The 25632-nt window shown below is 47.0% G+C and overlaps 1 protein-coding gene across 2 annotated transcripts in view; it reads right to left on the bottom strand.

Annotated features, from left to right (window-relative positions):
• Positions 1 to 25632, bottom strand: part of sts (steroid sulfatase (microsomal), isozyme S) — a 99974-nt gene that overhangs the window by 50233 nt on the left and 24109 nt on the right. For both annotated transcript variants that reach the window (XM_078222528.1, XM_078222529.1), the window contains exon 5: positions 10312 to 10735. In XM_078222528.1, the coding sequence (XP_078078654.1) occupies positions 10312 to 10735 (424 nt within the window). The remainder of the gene's footprint in view (positions 1 to 10311; positions 10736 to 25632) is intronic.

Below are 25632 nucleotides of genomic sequence, written 5' to 3'. Positions count from 1 at the left end.
GAAAGTTCCTAAAGTGTCCGACTCCACTATCACAGCAGGCAGTCCATTCCACACCCCAACCACTCTCCGAGTAAAGAACCTACCTCGGACATCCCTCCTATATCTCCCACCATGAACCTTATAGTTACGCCCTCTAGTAACAGCTACATCCACCCGAGGAAATAGTCTCTGAACGTCCACTCTATCTATCCCCCACATCATCTTGTAAACCTCTATTAAGTCGCCTCTCATCCTCCTCCGCTCTAAAGAGAAAAGCCCTAGCTCCCTCAACCTTTCCTCATAAGACCTACCCTCCAAACCAGGCAGCATCCTGGTAAATTTCCTCTGCACTCTCTCCAATGCTTCCACATCCTTCTTATAGTGAGGTGACCAGAACTGCACACAATATTCCAAATGTGGTCTCACCAAGGCCCTGTACAGTTGCAGCATAACCCCATGGCTCTTAAACTCAAACCCCCTGTTAATAAACGCTAACACACTATAGGCCTTCTTCACGGCTCTATCCACTTGAGTGGCAACCTTCAGAGATCTGTGGATATGAACCCCAAGATCTCTCTGTTCCTCCACATTCCTCAGAACCCTGCCGTTGACCCTGTAATCCGCATTCAAATTTGTCCTACCAAAATTTCCTCTTTTGCATGTGTGCCAGTCCATTTTTATTATATTTGACTTTTAAATAGCTGATGTAGTATTACGCTTAAGCTATACAATTCAATAGTTTGAGTTATAAGGAGAGGCTGGATAGATTGGGACCTTTTTCTCTGGAGCGTAGAAGGCTGAGGAGTGATCTTATAGAGGTCTATAAAATAATGAGGAGCATAGATCAGCTAGATACTCAATATCTTTTCCCCAAAGTAGGGGAGTCTAAAACTAGAGGGCATAGGTTTAAGGTGAGAGGGGAGAGTTACAAAAGTGTCCGGGGGGGGGAAATTGTTTTCACAGAGGGTGGTGAGTGTCTGGGACAAGCTGCCAGAGGTAGTAGTAAAGGCGGGTACAATTTTGTTTATTAAAAAGCATTTAGGCAGTTACATGGGTAAGATGGGTGTAGAGGGACATGGACCAAATGCGGGATATGGGCCAAATGGGATTAGCTTAGGAGTTAGAAAAAAGGGCGGCATGGACAAGTTGGGCCGAAGGGCCTGTTTCCATGCTGTAAACCTCTATGACTCTAATAGTTACACTATCTTATGGCGCAGTGGTAGCATCCTAACCTCTGAACCAGAAGCTGTGAGTTTGAATCCCACTGCTAGACTTGGCCACATGGAAGATATGTCCATAATGTGGCAAAGCAGGTTGATTATCAACTTGTAAATGCTTCCAATATACCTATGGCTGGCGGCAAGAGTGGGAGGGTCTCCTTGTCGGCCAGAACCTGCAGAAGTCCACGGCAAACCACAACGGTACCTTGCCAAGCCTAACCATTGACCAAAACATGGAAGTCGCCAACATGTGAAGAGAGAGAGAGTTAGATAACACCGGGAGAACTGTCAGCAGTCCTATGCCTTAGGACTGATATATTGACCTTGGAAGGAGTGCAATGTAAATTCACCTGAATGATACGGGACTGCAAGTTTAAGTCTTTGTTAAATTACAAGGAGAGATTGCACAAAATAGGATTGCGTTTCCTAGAATTTTGAAGGTAAGGGGGTTATTTCATCAAAGTTTTCAAGATATTAAGGGGAACTAATAATTTCTCTAACGGCACGGTAGCACAGTGGTTAGCACTGCTGCTTCACAGCTCCAGGGTCCCGGGTTCGATTCCTGGCTCGGGTCACTGTCTGTGTGGAGCTTGCACATTCTCCTCGTGTCTGCGTGGGTTTCCTCCGGGTGCTCCGGTTTCCTCCCACAGTCCAAAGATGTGCGGGTTAGGTTGATTGGCCAGGTTAAAAATTGCCCCTTAGAGTCCTGGGATGCGTAGGTTAGAGGGATTAGCGGGTAAATATGTGGGGGTAGGGCCTGGGTGGGATTGTGGTCGGTGCAGACTCGATGGGCCGAATGGCCTCCTTCTGCACTGTAGGGTTTCTATGACTTCTCCATCTACCCGAGGGTTCAGGAATCAAGCAAGCGGGAGCATAGTCTAAAAGTTAGAACCAACCTGTGAAGTTTACACAAAGAGTAGTACAGCCCATTCTGGAAATGGCAACTGATGTTAATTTTAAATCTAGGATTGTTGAGACTTTTGCTAACAAAAGGTACGAAGAAATCAAGTAGTGCTCGTGTCACAAATTTTCTAGGCAATGACCATCTTCAAGAAGAGGGAATCCAACCATCTCCCTTTGGCGTTCAATGGCCTTACCATTGCTGAATTCCCCATTATCAACATCCTATGGGTTATCATTGACCAGAAACTGAATTGGACCAATCATATACATACTGTGGTAACAAGAGCAATGATCGGCATCTTCACATCATAACAAGAGTAAGTCAGAGGCTAGAGTTCGGGAGAATTCTGCAGCGAGTAACTCACCCTATTGACTCCCCAAAGCCTGTCCACCATCTATAAGGCACAAGTCAGGAGTGTGATGGAATACTTTCCATTTGCCTGGATGAGTACAGTTCCGACAACACTCAAGAAGCTTGACACCATCTAGGACAAAGCAGCCCGCTTGATTGGCACCCCATCCACTACCTCCACCACCGATACACAGTGCAGCAAGGTGCACTGCAGCAATCCACCAAGATTCTTTCAACAACACCTTCTAAATCCATGGCGCCTACCAACCAGAAGGACAAAGGCAGCAGGTGCATGCATCAGGAAAAACGAGAAAAGGATGGTGTTGGGAGAGAAAGGGAGAGAGAGACAGGGAGAAAGTGAGAATGAGAAGCAGAGACACCACATGGATTCAGATGAGATATCAAATGGAGGTTCTCACTTGACCATTAAATGGATTATCTGGTCAGTACCTCATTACTGTATGTGGGCAATTACTGTGCGCAGATTGAATTGCTGTGTTTGCCTACGTTATCATAGCGACTAACACATCAGGAAAAATATCAACAGCTGCAAAGTATGCTGCAAAGTCCTGAAATAAAAGTTTGTTTGTTCTTTGGGAGGGGAGGCGGGAGATGAGCTCTTTCATAAATAGAAGAGAGAAATTCTTCCAGATTATTCTATGACAGCTGCACAACATAGGAACAGAAGACCATTCAGCCCCTTGAGCTTCTTCTATGATACATTGAGAAACTGGATGATCTCTAATGTCATACCATATATCTATTTTACCCATATTTTTAAGACGTGCTGGTTAGGTGCATTGACCTGAACAGGCGCCAGAGTGTGGCCACTAGGGGAATTTCACAGTAACTCCATTGCAGTGTTAAGCCTTACTTGTGACTAATAAATAAACTTTACTTTAAATATAATGGATTGTCAGAAGTTTTTCCCAGTGTGGAAGAGTTAGTTACTAGGGGGCATGGGTTTAAGGTGTGAGGGACAAGGCAAGTTTTTTTATACAGAGGGTGGTGGGTGCCTGGAACTCGCTGCTGGGGAAGGTCATGGAAGCAGATATGATAGTGACTTTTAAGGGGCATTTGAACAAATACATGAATAGGATGGCCTTGATGTGGAGATGCCGGCATTGGACTGGGGTGGGCACAGTAAGAAGTCTCACAACACCAGGTTAAAGTCCAACAGGTTATTTGGTAGCACAAACTTTCGGAGCGCTGCCCCTTCATCTCACCTGATGAAGGGGCAGCGCTCCGAAAGCTCGTGCTACCAAATAAACCTGTTGGACTTTAACCTGGTGTTATGAGACTTCTTACTATGAATAGGATGGGAATAGAAGGATACGGTCCCTGGAAGGGTAGGGGGTTTTAGTTCAGATTGGCAGCATGGTCGGTGCAGGCTTGGAGGGCCAAAGGGCCTGTTCCTGTGCTGTAATTTTCTTTGTTCTTTTCATGGGATATTAGCATGCTGGCAAGGCCAGCATTTGTTGCCCAACCCGAATAGCCCTTCAGAAGGCAGTGGTGAGCCACCTTCTTGGACCACTCCATCTGGTGTAGGAACCCTCATAGTCCGGTTAGGAACTGGGGAATTCTGTGAGTTTTGACTCCATGCCAGTGAGAGAGTGACAATATTGTTCCAGGTCAGGATGGCTTGTGGCTTGGAGAGGATCTTGCTTGGAAGGATGATTGGCCACTGATTGGCCAGCAGCTCTTAGCTGGTAGACTTCCACCTCCAGGGCCCTCGATCCTGAGACACACCCACCACTGGCCTGACAATGCCTTAAATGGCACTTAATTTGGTGGGGCCTTTCTGAATAGAGCTGATTTGGGACTCTCACTTTATCTTCAGCTGGCAGATGAGACTGCCATTGCCTCCAATGCCTGGAAATAAGATGGTGGCACAGTGGTTAGCACTGTTGCCTCACAGTGCCAGGGACCTGGGTTCAATTCTGGCTTCGGGTGACTGTCTGTGTGGAGTTTGCACGTTCTCCTCATGTCTGCGTGGATTTCCACTCGAGAAGGAGGCCAGAACTGGGGCCCGTAAATATATGTGATGGTCACTAATGAATGTAATATGACGAATTTGTAGAATGGGGGCAGTGGGGTTTGGATATCGGAGTTGGGGGGGGGAGGTGTACTCTGCAGGGCTAAGACTGCGTCTTTAAAATAGTTATGCTGAAGGTAGAAGCGATTGTTTTCCTTCTAACTCTATCGGAGTAACTATGAGTGTAAAACTGGCAGAACCATCTGAAGTTAGGGCAGCAGAGTGGCACAGTGGTTAGCACTGCTGCCTCACGGCGTCAGGGACCCGGGTTCAATTCTGGCTTTGGGTGACTGTCTGTGTGGAATTTGCACGTTCTCCCCATGTCTGCGTGGGTTTTCTCCGGGTGCTCCCATTTCCTCCCACAGTCTGAAAGATGTGCTGGTTAGGTGCATTGGCCGTGTGAAATTGACCCTAGTGTCGGGGGGATTAGCAGGGTAAATATGAGGGGTTACGGGAATAGGGCCTGGGTGGGAAAGTGATTGGTGCAGACTCAATGGGCCGAATGGCCTCCTTCTGCACTGTAGGGATTCTATGAATGTATGAAGTTAGCGATTTAAATCGCTTTGTCAGACGCATCCCCAGGCATCGCAATTGTCCAGGGGAAGTGAATCCTTCTGGACAATTGCCAGAAGCTTCTGAGAGGGATTCCTCTGTGCATTGGGTACCTTCCAAATCTGACGCTAGGGAGCCAGGAAATGACATGCTGGCAATTATAAAATATTCAACAGGAATAATCATTCACATTTTTTTCCCCCAAATGGCTGCAACCTATCCACTTAACAGAAAATAAATATTCTCAGCTTCAAGACCTTGTCTGTCCAATATTACCGAACCTCAACTAAACCAGCTACAATTGGCAAGGGTTACAAGTTAAAAAGGAAGAACTCACATTCACAATGAGAAGGAGCAGTGGGGCCATTCACAGAGAGGAGTATCGGAGCGGTTCACAGTGAGAGAGGAGCAATGGGACCATTAATAGTGAGAGAGGAGCGAGTGAGAGCCAGTGTTAGCCCCATGAGCTCCTCAGGCTACCATTGCACTTCATGAATGGCAGGGAGAGAGATTCTATGGGAAGGAGAATGGGGTCTGTGGATGAACAGAGAGATCTGGGTGTCCATGTGCATAGATCCCTGAAAGTTGGCACCCAGGTTGATAGGGTTGTTAAGAAGGCGTACGGTGTGTTAGCTTTTATTGGTAGAGGGATTGAGTTTCGGAGCCAGGAGGTCATGCTGCAACTGTACAAAACTCTGGTGCGGCCGCATTTGGAGTATTGCGTACAGTTCTGGTCGCCGCATTATAGGAAAGATGTGGAAGAGTTGGAAAGGGTGCAGAGGAGAGTTACCAGGATGTTGCCTGGTATGGTGGGAAAATCGTATGAGGAAAGGCTGAGGGGCTTGAGGTTGTTTTCGTTAGAGAGAAGAAGGTTAAGAGGTGACTTAATAGAGGCATACAAGATGATCAGAGGATTAGATAGGGTGGATAGTGAGAGCCTTTTTCCTCGGATGGTGTTGGCTAGCACGAGGGGGCATACCTTCAAATTGAGGGGTGAGAGATATAGGACAGATGTTAGGGATAGGTTCTTCACTCAGAGAGTAGTAAGGGCGTGGAATGCCCTGCCTGCAGCAGTGGTGGACTCGTCAACGTTGAGAGCGTTCAAGTGGTTATTGGATAAACATATGGATGATATTGGAATAGTGTAGATCAGATGGGCTTTAGATTGGTTCCACTGGTCGGCGCAACATCGAGGGCCGAAGGGCCTGTACTGCGCTGTAATGTTCTATGTATGTGTGCTTGCATGTCATAGACCCATAGAGCGGAGCCTGATCCCCATTCGTTTTGAACCCCTTTGCCACCGGACCAAGGCCATGTGGTAGCTGGTGTGTAGCGGCCACCCCACATCCTCCGCCTGCTCCACGATGATAAACAAGCCGTGATCCTGACCAACGGATCAACAACAGACGCAATTCATGTTCAGACTGGGGTCAAGCAAAGTGGTGTCATCTCACCAAAGCTCTTCTTGATATTTCTTGCTGGGTAATTCTCCATGGACCATGGGCGGCACGGTGGCACAGCAGTTAGCACTGCTGCCTCATAGTGCCAGGAACCTGGGTTCGACTCCCGGCCTCGGGTCACTGTCTGTGTGGAGTTTGCACATTCTACCCGTGGCTGCATGGGTTCCGGTTTCCTCCCACACTCCAAAGATGTGTGGGTTAGGTTGATTGGCCATGTTAATTTGCCACTTAATGTCAGGGCGATTAGGAGGGTAAATATGTGGGGTTATGGAGATAAGACCTGGGTGGTATAGTTGTCGGTGCAGGCACTGCACTGTAGATTCTATGAGTCCATCTCATCCACAGCCATCTCCCCACTGGAGTAGAGCTAAAGTACAGAACAAATAGGAATCTGTTCATCCTCTGCAATGCGCTGCCTGGGAGGGTGGTAGAGGCGGGTTGTCTCACACCCTTTAAAAAGTATCTGGATGGATGAGCATTTGGCACATCATAACATTCAAGGCTATGGGCCAAGTGCTGGCAGATGGGATTAGATGGGAGGTCAGGTGTATGTCCCATGTCGGTGCAGACTCAATGGGCCGAATGGCTTCCTTCTACACTGTAGGACTCTATACTCTATAGAGTTAGCAACTCTGTGTCCCTGTAGGGAGTGGTTGAAGCGAATAGTATCGGTACATTTAAAGGGAAGCTGGATAAGCCCAAGACAGAGAGAGGAATAAAGGGTAATGATGATAGATTTAGATGAGGAGGCTCTAGTGGAGCATAATCATTGGAATGGAATGGGCCAAATGGCCTATTTCAGTGCTGTATATCCTATGGAATCTGGTGCTATTCACACAGGACTGGGCTTCAGTCACTGCAGAAATTAATTTCCAGCTATGGAGCAGAAAGAAAAAAACACACACACAACAAACAACAACTTCACTCATATAGTCCCTTTACTTTAATACGTGCCAATTCATCAAGACAAATTGTCACAGAGCCACACAAAGATATTACGACAGGTGACCAAAAGTTTGATCGTGGAGGTAGGTTTTACGGAAAGTCTTAAGGAGCCTGTGACCAGCGGTGTGCCTCAGGGATCAGTGCTGGGTCCACTGTTATTTGTCATTTATATTAATGGTTTGGACGTGAATATAGCAGGCATGGTTAGTAAGTTTGCAGATGACACCAAGATTGGTGGCACAGTGGACAGTGAAGAAAGTTATCTCCAATTGCAACGGGATCTTGATCAATTGGGCCAGTGGGCTGACGAATGGCAGATGGAGTTTAATTTATGCAAATGCGAAGTGATGCATTTTGGTAGATTGAACCAGGGCAGGACTTACTGTAGGGTGTTGGGGAGACTTACGGAACAAAGAGATCTGGGGTATATGTTCATAGCTCCTTGAAAGTGGAGTCACAGGTGGACAGAGTGGTGAAGAAGGCATTCGGCATGCTTGGTTTCATCGGTAAGAACATTGAATGCAGGAGTTAGAACGTCGTGTTGAAGTTGTACAAGACATTGGTAAGGCCACACTTGGAATACTGTGTGCAATTCTGGTCACCCTATTATAGAAAGGATATTATTAAACTAGAAAGAGTGCAGAAAAGATTTACTAGGATGCTACCGGAACTTGATGGATTGAGTTATAAGGAGAGGCTGGATAGACTGGGACTTTTTTCTCTGGAGCATAGGAGGCTGAGGGGTGATCTTATAGAGGTCTATAAAATAATGAGGGGCACAGATCAGCTAGACAGTCAATATCTTATCCCAAAGGTAGGGGAGTATAAAACGAGAGGGCATAGGTTTAAGGTGAGGGAAGAGATACAAAAGTGTCCAGAGGAGCAATTTTTTCACACAGAGGGTGGTGAGTGTCTGGAACAAGCTGCCAGAGGTAGTAGTAGAGGCGGGTACAACTTGTCTTTTAAAAAGCATTTGGATAGTTAAATGGGTATGATGGGTATAGAGGGATATGGGCCAAATGCGGGAAACTGGGACTAGCTTAGGGGTTTAAAAAAAAAGGGCGGCACGGACAAGTTGGGCCAAAGGACCTGTTTCCATGCTGTAAACCTCTATGGCTCTATGAGCAGAAAGTTGGAAAGGCGGAGAGGTTCAGGGAGGATATTGCAGAGTGCAGGGCACCAGCAACACTGCCAGTGATGCAGCGTTGAAAATCACAGGTCATGCAAGAGGCCAGGTTTGGAGGAGGGCAGAGGTCTCTGAGTGGAGGCAGTTACAGAGAGAGAGAGGGAGGGGCGTGGCCACAAAGTGATCGGAATACACAAAGGGGAGCTGTAAATTTCAAGGCTTTGCCAGGATGAGAGCATGGGGCTATGGATGAGCGGGTGGGACGTTCTGCGGATTACAACAGGATGGGCTCCTGTTTCTGGCTGGTGCGAGGTTGGAGGGTTTTGGAAAGCTCGAATCTGGGGGTGAGAGCAGTAGCTTCTGATGGTTTTCAGTGACCACCCTTGGAAACCAAACAAGGAAATTGTTACCTTGATCATGGGTAAACAGCTGGTTGGACAGGTTACCAGTCCATCCGACAGCCCATGTGGTTTTCCTGCCAGTGAAATCAAAGAGGTGGCTATTCGGGCGAGTTTCAGAATGAGTTGTTGATCTGTTCCTCTGAGTGGGGGAGCTGACAGAGGAAGCCCACCCTATCGAAGAGCGTAGGAGACTTAGGGGTGATCTTATAGAGGTCTACAAAATAATGAGAGGCATAGATCAGCTAGATAGTCAACATCTTTACCCAAAGGTAGGGGAGTCTAAAACTAGAGGGCATAGGTTTAAGGTGAGAGGGGAGAGATACAAAAGGGTCCAGAGGGGCAAATGTTTCACACAGAGATTGGTGAGTGTCTGGAACGAGCTGCCAGAGGTAGTAATAGAGGTGGGTACAATTTTGTCTTTTAAAAAGCATTTAGACAGTTACATGGGTGAGATGGGTTATAAAGGGATATACGGCAATTGGTTTAAAAAAAAGAGGGCGGCATGGACAAGTCAGGTTGAAGGGCCTGTTTCCATGCTGCAAATGTCTATGACTCAATTTAATCACCCCTCAAACCGCTAAACTGAAAAGGAAGCACAAAACAAGTTTTATTCTCTATTCTTCTTGAGATGTGGGCTTCGCTGGCTGGGCCAACATTTATTGCCCATCCCTAATTGTGCTCCAAGTAAATGGCTTGCTCGGCCATTTCAGAGGGCAGTTAAGAGTCAACCACATTGCTGTTGCTCTGGAGTCACATGCAGGCCAGACTAGGGAAGGACAGCAGATTTCCTTCCCTAAAGGACATTAGTGAACCAGATGTGTTTTTCCGACAACAACAATGGTTTCACGTTCATCATTATGAATTTTTAATTCCAGATTTTTATTGAATTCAAATTTCACCATCTGCCGTGGTAGGATTAGAACCCAGGTCCCCAGAGCATTTCCCCTGGTTTCTGGGTTATTAGCCCAGCGACAATACCACTACACCACTGCTCTTCCCTCAAAGTGTGGAGATGCAGGCATTGGACAGTAAGCACAGTAAGAAGTCTCGGTGTGTCGCTCCTTCTTCAGGTGAGTGAGGAGTTGTCCTCACTCACCTGATGAAGGAGCAGCGCTCTGAAAGCTCATGCTACCAAATAAACCTGTAGGACTTTAACCTGATGTTGTGAGACTTCTTAATGTGCTTCCCTCAAAACCCAGAATCATTCTGGCAATTCTGCACTGTCTCTCTTCCAAGGTCAATGAGCATCAGCGATCATGCTAATTTTGGTGCAACATGTAAACTGGAATTGGACAATATGTCAAGCATAATGACACAGGGTGGAGTCACAATTCCTACCGTTCCATGAAAGCTATCGCTTCGCTGGTCATCCTCTGTGTCAGGTTCTCGCACGAGAAGGGCTGCTGAATGACCCTCCTGTTTCTCATCAGGATGCAGTTGAGATTGCGAAACTGGGAGAAGAACAACAACAGGACAATGAGCAGTAGCGCGCCAGCCAGAAAGATGAAGCCCAGGGCTCTCCACGGCATCCTCACGAGGCCTAGAAAGTCTATCAGTAGCAGTGTGAGCAGGGCAGGAATCGCAATCTGAATGGCGATGCGTACACTACTCCGAGCCCCCACCACGATGATGCTGCCTGCATTGGGCTTGCAGTTGCGCAGGTTGGTCAGTGGAAGGCCGTAAAAGTAGTCAAAGCCGTGCCGGAAGGGATGGTGACAGTGATCCTCACTCGATTCACAGTTTAAACCAAGGTGCCACTTCCCTAAGAAAACAAGAATGGAGGAACGTAAGGAGGAACAAACATGTGTTTCTATTGCATCTTTCGCACCCTCAGGACATCCCAAAATATGTCACAGCCAATGATCTATTTTCGAAATACAGTCACTGTCGTAATGTTGGAAAACCCAGCAGGTAATTTTCACAATCCTTTTTCCCTCTTTCCTTTAACAACAATGAGATGATGGGGTGGCACTGCTGTCTCACAGCACCAAGGACCCGGGTTCGATTCCCGGCTTGAGTCACTGTCTGTGTGGAGTCTGCACGTTCTGCCCCTGTCTGCGTGGGTTTCCTCCGGGTGCTCCGGTTTCCTCCCACAGTCCAAAGATGTGTCCATTTGGGGGGATTGGCCATGCTAAATTGCCCCTTAGTGTCAGAGGGACTAGCTTTGGTAAATGCATGGGGTTATGGGGATAGGGCCTGGGTGGGATTGTGGTCGGTGCAAATCCGATGGGCCGAATGGCCTCCTTCTGCACTGCAGGGATTCTATGATGGCTAAATATTGGTCAGGACATCAGACAGGGCTCTCATGATCCTCTGTGAAATAATGCCAAGGACTCTTCCATGTCCACCTCAGGGGGCAGGTGGGGAATTGTTTTAACACCTCATCTACAAAAAGCCTAGCACCCTCAATATGTACTGTAGTGCCCACGTGAATTAAGGGTTCAAGTCTCTATGACCTTCTGACTGGGAGGTAACAACCTTGCCAGCTGAGCTACAGCTGACATGGAAGGAATAGGAGTCGGCCATTCAGCCCCTTAAGTCTGCTCCACCATTCAATGGGACCATGGCAAATTTGCACTTGAAATCCATTTCCCTCTTTGCCACACAATACTCGATTTCCTTACCCAGCAGGTACATACCGATTTAAGTTCCAGATAACGCCAACACCCCTCTCACCCCCCCACTCCCTCCCACCCTAGCAGGTACAGCCTTTGAGCAGCGAGAATACAGACTTCCGCTACCTTCTGCTTGAAAATGAGTGCCAAAATCTTGCTGCAATAGGGTGGAAGGCAGGAGTGATTAAGTGACAAAAACGATGATGGTGAAAGGCAAAAGAAGATGCTAATGAGATAAGTAAAGGAACAACAGATTGGACTAGAGGACTTACAAATGTGGCACAGAAGAATCATTGTCATCACCCATCATCTGCAAAGAATGGGAACCATTCGTGTGAAATTGCTGAACAAAGATGTGCGGGTTGGGTGGATTGGCCATTACTTGCCCCTTAATGACAGGGGACTGGGAGGGTAAATATGTGGTGTTACGGAGTGGGACTGTTGTCGATGCAGTCTCCACGGGCTGAATGGCCTCCTTCTGCACTGTAGATTCTATGATTCCATGATGAAGTTGAGTCTGGAAGTTGGTTAAGTACTTGCTCAAAAGATGAGGTACTGTTCCTTGATCTTCTATGGAGTTTGCCAGGATGGTGTAGGAGACCGAGGATCGAGAGGTTAGAGTAGCAATGTGATGCAGAATTAAGGTGGCAAGCAATCAGAAGCAGAGGATCACGCTTGTGGAGACGTTCAGCAAAGCAATCAACCAATTTGCTATTCCGCAGTGTACTGAAACTGTAACATGAGCAGCGAATACAGTTTACCAACTTGAAAAAGAGGCAAGTAAATCTCTGTCCTACCCGGAAGGAGCGACTGGGGTCCCGGGCAGAGGGTAGGGGGAACGTGACTGGGCTGACGTTGAAAATCCTGTGCTGAGAGAATTCACGCATTCAGGAGGAGGCAGCTTAGAGCAAGCGAGGAGAGCGGAGAAACTGAGAAAGCCGATGTTCTGCCAGCAGTAACCGCCAGGAAGATCTAGAGGACAAGGGGCCAGAGGGAAAGCTGCGGGAGGAATGAGAATTCTGAAGATGGGAGGAACAAGGGGATGCTGTGCAGTGGCGGAGTCGGGTGGAGAAGAAAGACTCCAGGACAAAGAAGTTAGCAAGGAGGTGGACGAAGGACAAAGTGCAATCTAATGTTCTTACTTTTAAAATTTATTGAGGGGATACAGTTGTTACTGGCATGGTCTGCATTTTTGCCCTGGAGAACGTGGTGGTGTGAACCATCCTCTTGCACTGCCGCAGTCCACATGGTGAAGGTATACTCACAGTACCGTTTGGTAGAAAGATCCAGGATTTTAACCCAGCAATGAGGAAGGATCAACAGTATATTTCTACGTTAGGACGGTTCGAGGTTTGGGAGTGGAATGCAAGGGTGGTGATGTGCGCATCCACTGACTGCCCTTGCTTTTTTGAGAAGGCAGACGTCGTAAGTTTGGGAGGTGCTGTCAAAGGAGCCTTGGTGAGTTGTTGCTGTGCATCTTGTAGATGGTACACATTGCTGCCAGAGTGCATTAGTGGTGGAGGGAGTGAATGTTTGTGGATGGGGTGCCAATCAAGTGGGCTGCTTAATCCTGGATGCTGTCGAGCTTCTCCAGTGTTGTTGGAGCTGCACCCATCCAGGCAAGTGGGGAATATTCCATCACACTCCTGGGCCTTGTGGATAGTGGAAACATTTTGGGAGTCAGGAGGTTATTTATTTGCTGCTTATGACCCAGCGTCTAACCTGCTCTTGTAGACACAGTAATATCCGTTCATTCAGTGATGGTAAAGCTTCTGAATGACAAAGGAAGGTGATTAGAATCTCTCTCTTTGGAGATTGCCTGGCACTTGCCACTTAGCAGATCAAGCATGAATGTTGTCCAGGTCTTCTGATATGTGTACAAGGTCTGTTCCATCTCAGGTGTCTCAAGTGAAACTGAACAATTATCAGTGAACATCTCACTTCTCATAGAATCCCGACAGTGCAGAAGGCGTGCCCATCGAGTCTGCATTGACTCTGCAACAGAGCATCTCATCTTACCATGCCGCCCACGGTGGTTAGCACTGCTGCTTCACAGCACCAGGGTCCCGGGTTCGATTCCCGGCTTGGCTCACTGTCTGTGTGGAGTCTGCATGTTCTCCCCGTGTCTACGTGGGTTTCCTCTGGGTGCTCCGGTTTCCTCCCACATTTGGAAAGATGTGCTGGTTAGGGTGCATTGACCTGAACAGGCGCCGGACTATGGCGACTAGGGAAATTTCACAATAACTTCATTGCAGCATTAATGTAAGCCTTACTTGTGACAAATAAATAAAAACTTTACTTTAAACTTTACCCAGGCCCTCTTCCCGTAACCCCACCTGTTTACCCTGCTGATCCCCCGAAGCAACACACCTTAGTGGCAACTTAGCATGGTCAATCCACCTAACCTGCATATCTTTGGACCGTGGGAGGAAACCCACGCAGACACGGGGAGAATATGCAAACTCTCCACAGACAGCTACCTCAGGCCAGAATTGAATCTGGGTTCCTGGTGCTGTGAGGCAGCTGTGCTGACCACTGTGCCACATTGCGTTGAGAGAGACTGAATTTATATAGTTGCTTCCAAGGCTACCGGTTGTTCCCAATGCTCTACAGCTGTCAAAATACTTTTGAAGTGTAGTCACCCTGGGGTCATGGTCAATTCTATGGATGAGGCCTGTTTCCGGCACCATAGGAAATATTTAAATGAAGATCTGGCAAGAGCCCCTTTCGGGAAAGTCCGCTGCAATAAGTGGCGGTCAGGGGCAGAGGTCTCACTGAGAGTAGCCAACCAATCTTCATTGATCGGCAGTGCCATCAGGGAGCTGCTGGCTGCTGTCGGTAATGCACCCAAAAGAAGCCTAGGATTGCCCTGGAGTCAGGCGTGAGTGAGAGATGGCAGGAGGAGGGTCACAGGGTGGGGGTTGCAAGTTTGGGTCGGGAGGGGGGTAATGGGGGAAATGGCTTGGATTGGTGGTTCTCAGCAGACCCTTACTTCCTGGTGCTGGATCCCTCAATCAAGCAGTGATTCCACCCCACTCCGTCTCCATTGGGAGTCTATAATCAATCCCTACAGCTTCCTGTGTGATATGACCCTGGTCCAGTGGATGCAGGATGAGGCTCTTATGAGGTCATTGATTGTCCTTATAAGAGCCTCAATGGTTGGTGGGGTGGGATCACCATTCACAAGCTTCCCTGCCACAGACTTAATCTGAGTGGAGGCTGGAGGCCAGCTGGGTTCCTGCTGCTACTCACTGACTAAATGCCACCTCACCATCAAGCCCGCCATCGGGCAGGGCACTAAATTCCACTCAACATTTCTAAAACCAGCACAAAAACTCAACTGGTGAAAAATACAGATTGCGCTTACAATTCTGTGATCTGTCACGCAAGGTTTGGCTGAACTGCGTTGGGCAAACCTAGCCGAACTATGCAGAACATTGGTGCAGTAGTTAGCACTGCTGCTTCACAGCGTCAGGGACCCGGGTTCGATTCCCGGCTTGGGTCACTGTCTGTGTGGAGTTTGCACGTTCTCCCCGTGTCTGCGTGGGTTTCCTCCGGGTGCTCTGGTTTCCTCCCACATTCTGAAAGACGTGCTGGTTCGGTGCATTGACCCAAACAGGCGCCGGACTGTGGCAACGAGGGAAATTTCACAGTAACTTCATTGCAGTGTTAATGTAAGCCTTACTTGTGACTCATAAGCAAACCTTACTTACAGAAAGGCCTTGGGTGAGGCCATACCTAGAGTATTGTGTGCAATTTTGGTCTCCTTTCCTGAGGAAGGATGTTCTTGCTCTCGAGGGAGTGCAGCGAAGGTTTACCAGGCTGATTCCGGGGATGGTGGGACTGATGTATGAGGAGAGATTGACTAGGTTAGGATTGTTTTCGCTGGAGTTTAGACAAATGAGGGGGGAATCTCATAGAGACTTATAAAATTCTAACAGGACTAGACAGGGTAGATGCAGGGAGGATATTTCCCGATAGTGGGGGGAGTCCAGAACCAGGGGTCACAGTCTGAGGATTCAGGGTAGACCATTTAGGACGGGGTGAGGAGACATTTCTTCACCCAAAGAATGGTGAGCCTGTGGAATTCATTACCACAGGAAGTAGTTGATGCCAAAACATTGAATGTATAGAAGAGGCAGCTGGATATAGCACTTGGGGCGAACGGGATTAAAGGTTATGGGGGGAAAGCAGGATTGGGCTATTGAGTTGGACGATCAGCCATGATCATGATGAATGGTGGAGCAGGCTCAAAGGGCCAAATGGCCTCCTCCTGCTCCTATCTTCTATGTTTCTATGACCTACGTCTCTGTCAAGGATGCAGAATGTGTTTTTAAACAGCTTCATCAGTTTGTCCTGTCACCTTCGAAGGTTTGTTTGTGACCTTTATTAATGACACGATGGTGGCAGCATCCCCTTTGCTGATGAGACTATCTGGTGTTTACCCACTAATACAGGCAGCAACCAAACAACCGCAAGAAGTGAGAGTGAAGCGAACAAATTAAATTCTGTAGTGCTGACAATGCCAGGATAGACTAGTTATTTACTTGCATTGCTTCACATGAGAAAGGAAAAGCAAAACGACAAGAGCAGTGGAGGAAATGCAGTGAGCGACTATTAATGTGGGCTTTGACAAGGAGGTTACAAGGAGAATGGAAAGGAAGCTAATTTTTTTAATGAATGGATATTGTGAGGGACTTGCTGATAAATTTCGCAGCTTATACATCCAGTGGGTGAAATTGGTTTTGGTCATCAGTGCAAATCGGCTTCCCAAGAGTTCAGATTAAAGAGGACATAGCCTTAAAATCTCAGAGCTAATCTCCTTGGACGTGATATCAGAAGGCCCATTTTCACACAAAGGACAGTTGAAAGGGAGGATGCGATTGTGGGTGGTATCTTACTACCCATTGGTCAGGCTATTGTATTTGTCATAGGTCAAAACATGTTAACATTCTTGCTGCTGATTGGTCAGCTGTGCAGAATGGATGGTGATGTGTTTCTGGAGCGAGGGTCAGTCAGCACCTCAGTTTTAAGTGACCGGCCCATTATCTTCTAGCTTTGTCCCCTTGTTGAGGCTCACGCACTGGTGAAAACATCTCACCATCTGCCCTGCCAAGCCTTTGTTTTTATAAAACTTTTATAAACTTCAAATTCTATTCATTCGTGGGACATGGGTGTCACTGGCTGGCCAGCATTTACTGCCTATCCCTAGTTGCCCTTGGAGAGCAATTGAGAGTCAACCACATTGCCTTGGCTCTGGAGTCACATGTAGGCCAGACCAAGTAAGAATGGCAGATTTCCTTCACTCAAGGACATTAATGAACCAGATGGATTTTTCCCGACAATCAACAATGGTTTCATCAGTAGATTCTTAATTCCAGATATTTTTTATTGAATTCAAATTCCACCATCTGCCATGGTGGGATTTGAATCCGGGTCCCCCAGAACATTAGCTGAGTTACTGGATTAATAGTCTAGCGATAATATCACTAGGCCATTGCCTCCCCCTTCTAAACTTCAAGGAATACAGACACAGGCTATTTAGTCTCTCTTCACAGGACAATCCTCTCCTCCCAGGAATTAGCCTGGTGAATCTTCTTTGGACTTCCCCCCAATGTTACTTATCCTTCTTTAGGTAAGGGGACGAAAACTGTACGCAGTGTTCCAGGTGAGGCCTCACCAACACCCTGTGCAACTGCATCAAAAACTCCCTATTTTTAAACTCCAACCCCTTTGCAATAAAGACCTAAATGCTGTTTGCCTTTTGAACTACTTTTTGGACCTGCCTGCCAGCTCTTTGTGATTCATGCACTATTACAAATACAACAGTCCAATCAGCAGCAAGAGTGGCCCATATTCTCATCTTCCAGTCTCATACAACAGTCTCTTTCACCTGTTCTAGTCATTCCTTTGGATGATGAGCAGAACTGTCTGAAATGTTGAGGCCTAACAAGACTTACAAGGCTTTTTGGCCCATCGAGCCTCCACCGACAACTGTCCCACCCAGGTCCCATCCCTGTAACCCCAGGTACTTACCCTGCCAATCCACCTAACCTACACATTTTTGGACTGTGAGAGGAAACCGGAGCACCCGGAGGAAACTCACGCAGACACGGGGAGAACGTGCAAACTCCACACAGACAGTGACCCAAGCCGGGAATTGAACCCGGGTCCCTGGCGCTGTGAGGTTGTGGTGCTAACCACTGTGCCACCGTGCCGCCCCCAAGTTCTTCTAAGGAACTCTTTTTAAGGCAACAACTGCTTCTTTCAGAGCAAACTTTACATGGTGTTATTATAAGATTGTTTTACTGAATTATTATAAACATTAGTATAATTTCAAACTGAAAATGTCTCCAAAAGGCTGCAAGTGTGGGGATAATTGGAGCTTGTGAGACAGAAATTATTTGATTTTTGACGTGGAGTTGCCAGTGTTGGACTGGGGTAAGCACAGTAAGTAGCCTCACAATTACCAGGTTAAAGTCCAACAGGTTTATTTGGTAGTACTACCAAATACTTCCAAAACTACCACTACCAAAAGCACTTTGGTCGTGCTACCAAATAAACCTGTTGGACTTTAACCTGGTGTTGTGACACTACTAATCGGTTTTTGTTAGACAAGGTTACTGAAGGATTACAAAGGCAGCTGAATGGAGTTGATATGCTGAGTTCCCTCTTCCCTGATTTATGAATGTACCTCCAAAGATCCCCCTTGTCCATTAAGATGGCAATCAACCTTTTTTCAGTTGATGCCCCCCGTGACTGCCCATCTCGTGTCCTTCCTCCAAAGTCAATGTTTAACAAGTGAAAAGTGCATTCAGTAGAGGGCATGGCTGTGCCACGGGAAGCCCTACTGACAATGGCGGGATCAGAAGATCCCGTCGCTGGTCACTGCCGGACCACCTCTCTCAGGGTGGGTTGCGTGGAAAGTCCCACCCGTGATGTTTACAGATTAAGGGGTGAAAATATTACCTATACCCACTTTCAGTGGCGCAGGTAAAAAGGAGCAAAAATCCCATTCTAATAAGTGAATCATGGGAATTGGCAACTTGGTGACATGATGCACAGAAAAACAATCTCATAGAGTCATACAGTGCAGCAGGAGGCCATTTGGCCCTTCGAGTTTGCACCGACCACAATCCCACCCAGGCCCTATCCCACAACCCCATACATTTACCCTAGCAAGTCCCCCTGACACTAAGGGGCAATTTAGCATGGCCAATCCACCTAGCCAGCACATCTTTGGATTGTGGGAGGACGACAAAATACCCAGAGCAAACCCACGCAGACACGGGGAGAACGTACAAAGTCTGCACAGACAGTGACCCAAGCCGGGAATTGAACCTGAGTCCCTGGCGCTGTGAGGCAGCAGTGCTAACCACTGTGCCGCAATAATTTTTATTACGCTGAAATTTTAAATATCTTGCTATCAATTTGTAGGTGTCAGGGTTTAATTTTGTTTAAATCAACAAAAATGCGATCACCCAGACTAAGTTTTTCATCCACAAACATTAAGGAAATAAAAGCAGCATTAGGCTTTGTGGCTGTGTGAGCCTGCTCCACCATTCAGTAAGGTCTCGGCTGATCATTGACCTCAAGTCCATTTATCCACCTTTGCTCTGTATCCCTCGATTTAACACGTAAAGTTGACTCTGCTCTAAGACTCTTTCAATGGCCAACGGGCTGGATTAACTTTCCCCCTTTTACCCGAGAGACAGCTGGGTCAAAGTGAAGAGTGGCAGCCCTGGTTCAGTTGATGTAGTTTCACCTCAGGGTCAGAAACTTATGGGATCGAGTGCCACTCCAAAGGTGCGAGCTCAAAACCTAGACGGACATTTCCACCACAGCAGAGAGGTTGCGGCATTGACGGAAGTGCCTTCTCTTGGATGAGATACTAAGCAGTGGCCCCACCTGCCCTCTCGTTTGGCTGCAAAGCTGAGCTGTGCCACTGTTTTGAAGATAGCAGTGGAGCTCTCTTTGCTGTCCGGTCCAATATTTATCCCTCAAAACTAACATCAGATCGTCATTGAGGTTTGTAAGAGCTTGCTGTGTACAAATTGGTTCCTATGGGCAGGATTCTCTGAACAATTCCCCCCCCCCCCCCCATGGCATGTTTCTTGGCACAGTAAGAAGTCTCACAACACAAGGTTAAAGTCCAACAGGTTGATTTGGCAGCACAAGCTTTCAGACTCTCAGGCTCCTTCTTCAGGTGAGTGAGGAGTTGTGTTCACAAATAGGGCACAGACAGACACAAACTCAATTTACAAGATAATGGTTAGACTGTGAGTCTTTACAGGTAATCAAGTCTTAAAGATACAGACAATGTGAGTGAAGAGGGGGGCCAAGCACAGGTTAAAGAGGTGTGTATTGTCTCCAGCCAGGACAGTTAGTGAGATTTTGCAAGCCCAGGCAAGTCGTGGGGTTTACAAATAGTGTGACACATGATTGTTCCGCACACATGAGGACGGCCTCAACTGGGATCTTGGGTTCACATCACACTATCTGTAACTCCCCACGACTTGCCTGGGCTTGCAAAATCTTACTCACTGTCCTGGCTGGAGACAATACACATCTCTTTAATCTGTGCTTAACCCTTTCTCCACTCACATTGTCTGTATCTTTAAGACTTGATTACCTGTAAGACTTGCATTCCAACCATTATCTTGTAAATTGAGTTTGTGTCTGTCTGTGCCCTGTTTGTGAACACAACTCCTCACTCACCTGAAGAAGGGGCCTGAGACTCCGAAAGCTTGTGCTGCCAAATAAACCTGTTGGACTTTAACCTGGTGTTGTGAGACTTCTTACTGTGTTTACCCCAGTCCAACACCAGCTTCTCCACATCATGTTTCTTGGCAGCAGGATCTTCTGGTTCCACTGCTGTCAATGTGATTTCCCATCGAATCCACCCCACGTCTCCAGGAAGCCCATGGTGGGGGTGCACCATCAGCGGGACAGGAATATCCCACCGGTGGGAAGGGCAGGAAAATCCCGCACTATGCGCCCTATTTTACCATTGCGTCGCACCCCTTTTCGGGCGCGAAAACATGGTAAAGTTGGGTGTGAGGCCATTAACGCGATCCGCGCCCACGTCCGCGCAGATGGCCACTTTACTGAAACCCGGGAACGGCGGCGATCCAATTCATAAGAACATAAGAACATAAGAAATAGGAGCAGGAGTAGGCCATCTAGCCCTTCGAGCCTGTCCCGCCATTCAATAAGATCATGGCTGATCTGACGTGGATCAGTACCACTTACCCGCCTGATCCCCATAACCCTTAATTCCCTTACCGATCAGGAATCCATCCATCCGCGCTTTAAACATATTCAGCGAGGTAGCCTCCACCACCTCAGTGGGCAGAGAATTCCAGAGATTCACCACCCTCTGGGAGAAGAAGTTCCTCCTCAACTCTGTCTTAAACCGACCCCCCTTTATTTTGAGGCTGTGTCCTCTAGTTTTAACTTCCTTACTAAGTGGAAAGAATCTCTCCGCCTCCACCCTATCCAGCCCCCGCATTATCTTATAAGTCTCCATAAGATCCCCCCTCATCCTTCTAAACTCCAACGAGTACAAACCCAATCTCCTCAGCCTCTCCTCATAATCCAAACCCCTCATCTCCGGTATCAACCTGGTGAACCTTCTCTGCACTCCCTCCAATGCCAATATATCCTTCCTCATATAAGGGGACCAATACTGCACACAGTATTCCAGCTGCGGCCTCACCAATGCCCTGTACAGGTGCATCAAGACATCCCTGCTTTTATATTCTATCCCCTTCGCAATATAGGCCAACATCCCATTTGCCTTCTTGATCACCTGTTGTACCTGCAGACTGGGCTTTTGCGTCTCATGCACAAGGACCCCCAGGTCCCTTTGCACGGTAGCATGTTTTAATTTGTTTCCATTGAGATAGTAATCCCATTTGTTATTATTTCCTCCAAAGTGTATAACCTCGCATTTCTCAACGTTATACTCCATTTGCCATATCCTCGCCCACTCACTCAGCCTGTCCAAATCTCTCTGCAGATCTTCTCCGTCCTCCACACGATTCACTTTTCCACTTATCTTTGTGTCGTCTGCAAACTTCGTTACCCTACACTCCGTCCCCTCCTCCAGATCATCTATATAAATGGTAAATAGTTGCGGCCCGAGTACCGATCCCTGCGGCACGCCACTAGTTACCTTCCTCCAACCGGAAAAACACCCATTTATTCCGACTCTTTGCTTCCTGTCGGATAGCCAGTCCCCAATCCACTTTAACACACTACCCCCAACTCCGTGTGCCCTAATCTTCTTCAGTAGCCTTTTATGGGGCACCTTATCAAACGCCTTTTGGAAATCCAAAAACACCGCATCCACCGGTTCTCCTCCATCAACCGCCCTAGTCACATCTTCATAAAAATCCAACATGTTCGTCAAGCACGACTTTCCCCTCATGAATCCATGCTGCGTCTGATTGATCGAACCATTTCTATCCAGATGCCCTGCTATCTCCTCTTTAATAATGGATTCCAGCATTTTCCCTACTACAGACGTTAAGCTGACCGGCCTATAGTTACCCGCCTTTTGTCTCCTTCCTTTTTTAAACAGCGGCGTAACATTAGCCGTTTTCCAATCAACCGGCACTACCCCAGAATGCAACGAGTTTTGATAAATAATCACTAACGCATCCACTATTACCTCTGACATTTCTTTCAATACCCTGGGATGCATTCCATCCGGACCCGGGGACTTGTCCACCTTCAGTCCCATTAGTCTACCCAGCACTGCCTCTCTGGTTACATTAATTGTATTAAGTATTTCTCCTGCTGCCAACCCTCTATCGTTAATATTTGGCAAACTATTTGTGTCCTCCACCGTGAAGACCGACACAAAAAACTTATTTAAAGACTCAGCCATATCCTCATTTCCCACTATTAACTCCCCCCTCTCGTCCTCCAAGGGTCCAACATTCACTCTAGCCACTCTATTCCTTTTTATATATTTATAAAAACTTTTACTATCATTTTTTATATTAATTGCTAGCCTAGCTTCATAGTCTATCCTTCCTTTCTTTATCGCTTTCTTAGTCTCTCTTTGTTGTTTCTTAAATTTTTCCCAATCACTTGTTTCTCCACTATTTTTGGCCACTCTGTACGCAGCTGTTTTTATTTTAATACTCTCCTTTATTTCCTTCGTTATCCACGGCTGGTTCTCCCTTTTCTTACAATCCTTGTTTTTTGCTGGAATATATTTTTGCTGAGAACTGAAAAGGATCTCCTTAAAAATCCTCCACTGTTCCTCAGCTATCCTACCTGCCAGCCTGCTCTCCCAGTCTACCTTAGCCAATTCATCCCTCATCCTATCATATTTCCCTCTGTTCAAACAGAGGACACTGGTTTGGGACCAAACTTTCTCCTCTTCCATCTGAATCAGAAATTCGACCATATTGTGGTCACTAGACCCAAGAGGGTCCTTCACAATAAGATCCTTAATTCTACCTACCTCGTTACACAATACCAGATCCAAAATAGCTCGTTCCCTCGTCGGTTCCGTAACATGCTGTTCAAGGAAACTATCCCGACAGCATTCTAAGAACTCTTCCTCCATTCCACCCTTACCGACTTGAGTCTGCCAGTCAATGTGCATGTTGAAGTCCCCCATGATTATTGCCGTTCCGTTTTTACACGCATCCCTTATCTGCTTGTTTATAGCCCTCCCCACCTCAACATTATTATTTGGGGGCCTATATACCACACCTACTAGTGTCTTTCTCCCTCTACTATTCCTCATCTCTACCCATAACGATTCCACGTTTTGTTCCTCAGAGCCTATGTCATCCCTCAGTACTACCCTGATATTATCTCTTATTAATAGCGCGACCCCACCACCTTTTCCTTCCTGTCTATTCTTCCTAAACGCCTGATACCCCTGGATATTCATCTCCCAGTCCTGGTCACCTTTCAGCCACGTTTCTGTAATGGCCACTAGATCGTACCCACTCGTGCTGATTTGCACCATCAACTCATATACCTTGTTCCGAATGCTTCGTGCATTCAGGCAAAGTGTCCTTATTCCAGCTTTTATCTGGACCCGCTTTGATGAGTCGCGAACACCCTCTCCCTCTACTCCCTTATCTAAATTACCGCCTTCATTCACTTGCACCCTCTCCTCTACCATTAATTTTGTAATTCCCCTTACCCCTGCATCCTCCACCCCATCAATTAGTTCCTTGATCCTAGTCAACTCTTCTAGCTCCCCTCCCCCCAACCTATCTAGTTTAAATTCTCCCCAGTAACTTTAGCCAACCTACCGGCCAGGATATTGGTCCCCGTGTGATTCAAGTTCCACCCGTTTTTTGTATACAGATCACCCCTGCCCCTAAAGAGGTCCCAATGGTCCAGGAACCTGAATCCCTGCCCCCTGCACCAGTCCCTCAGCCACACATTCATCTTCCACCTCACTCCATTCCTGCCCTCACCTTCCCGTGGCACAGGCAGTAATCCTGAGATTACTACCTTTGCTTTCCTCTTTCTCAGCTGTCTCCCTAATTCCCTGTACTCCCTTTTCATGACCCCTTCTCCCTTCCTACCCACATCAGCGGTACCAATATGTACCGCTACCTCAGGCTCCTCTCCCTCCCACCTCAGGATTTCCGGGACGCGACTAGCGACATCCTGGATCCCGGCCCCAGGGAGGCAGACCACCATGCGAGAATCCCGCCTACCTCCGCAGAAACGCCTGTCTGTCCCCTTCACCATCGAGTCCCCGATTAATACCGCCTTCCTCCTCTTTTCCTTAGCCCTCTGAGTTACAGGGCTGGACTCCACTGCGGAGACACGGCCACTGCTGCTTCCCCCAGGCGGGCTGTCCCCCCCAGCAGTACTCAAGCAGGAGTACTTGTTGTGCAGGGGCAAATCCACTGGGGTGCTCTCAACCACCCTAGCCTTACCCTTCCTGGCCATCACCCACTTGGCCTCCTCCCGTTTCCCTGGTGTGACCACCTGATGATAGCTCTTGTCTATCACCTCCTCATTCTCCCTCATCAGCCTAAGATCCTCGAGCTGCAGTTCCAGCTCCCTAACACGGTCCCTCAGGAACCGCAGCTCGACACACCCCTCACAGATGTGGATGTCCGGGAGGCCAGATGCCTCCAGGACCTCCCACATCCTACACTGGGAACAACACACTGGTTTCACACTCATACTGGACACTTTATGTCAAGTAAGACAGTGAAAAGTTAATAAGAGTGTAAGGAAACAAAAAAATAAATAATTAATTAAAGTCAGAAAACCCACTCTCTTACCCTCAGCCTGCTCCTGGGAACAAATCCCTGATATTAACAACTGATATTAAACCCAAACAACTGAGATTAAACCTAAACAACTGAGATTAAACCCAAACAACTGATATTAAACCCAGAACAACTGAGATTAAACCCAGAACAACTGATATTAAACCCAAACAACTGAGATTAAACCCAAAACAACTGAGATTAAACCTAAACAACTGATATTAAACCCAAACAACTGATACTAAATCCAAACAACTGATATTAAACCCAAACAACTGATACTAAATCCAAACAACTGATATTAAATCCAAACAACTGATACTAAATCCAAACAACTGATATTAAATCCAAACAACTGAGATTAAACCCAAACAACTGATACTAAATCCAAACAACTGATATTAAATCCAAACAACTGATACTAAATCCAAACAACTGATATTAAATCCAAACAACTGATACTAAATCCAAACAACTGAGATTAAACCCAAACAACTGCGATTAAACCCAAACAACTGATACTAAATCCAAACAACTGATATTAAACCCAAACAACTGATATTAAACCCAAACAACCGATACTAAATCCAAACAACTGATATTAAACCCAAACAACTGATATTAAACCCAAACAACTGAGATTAAACCCAAACAACTGAGATTAAACCCAAACAACTGATACTAAATCCAAACAACTGAGATTAAACCCAAACAACTGAGATTAAACCCAAACAACTGATATTAAACCCAAACAACTGAGATTAAATCCAAACAAC

This window comes from Mustelus asterias, chromosome 10 (assembly GCF_964213995.1).
Source record: "Mustelus asterias chromosome 10, sMusAst1.hap1.1, whole genome shotgun sequence".
Lineage (NCBI taxonomy): Eukaryota > Metazoa > Chordata > Chondrichthyes > Carcharhiniformes > Triakidae > Mustelus > Mustelus asterias.
The sequence above is the reverse complement of the archived record's forward strand: the minus strand, read 5'-3'. Positions and strand labels throughout refer to the sequence as shown.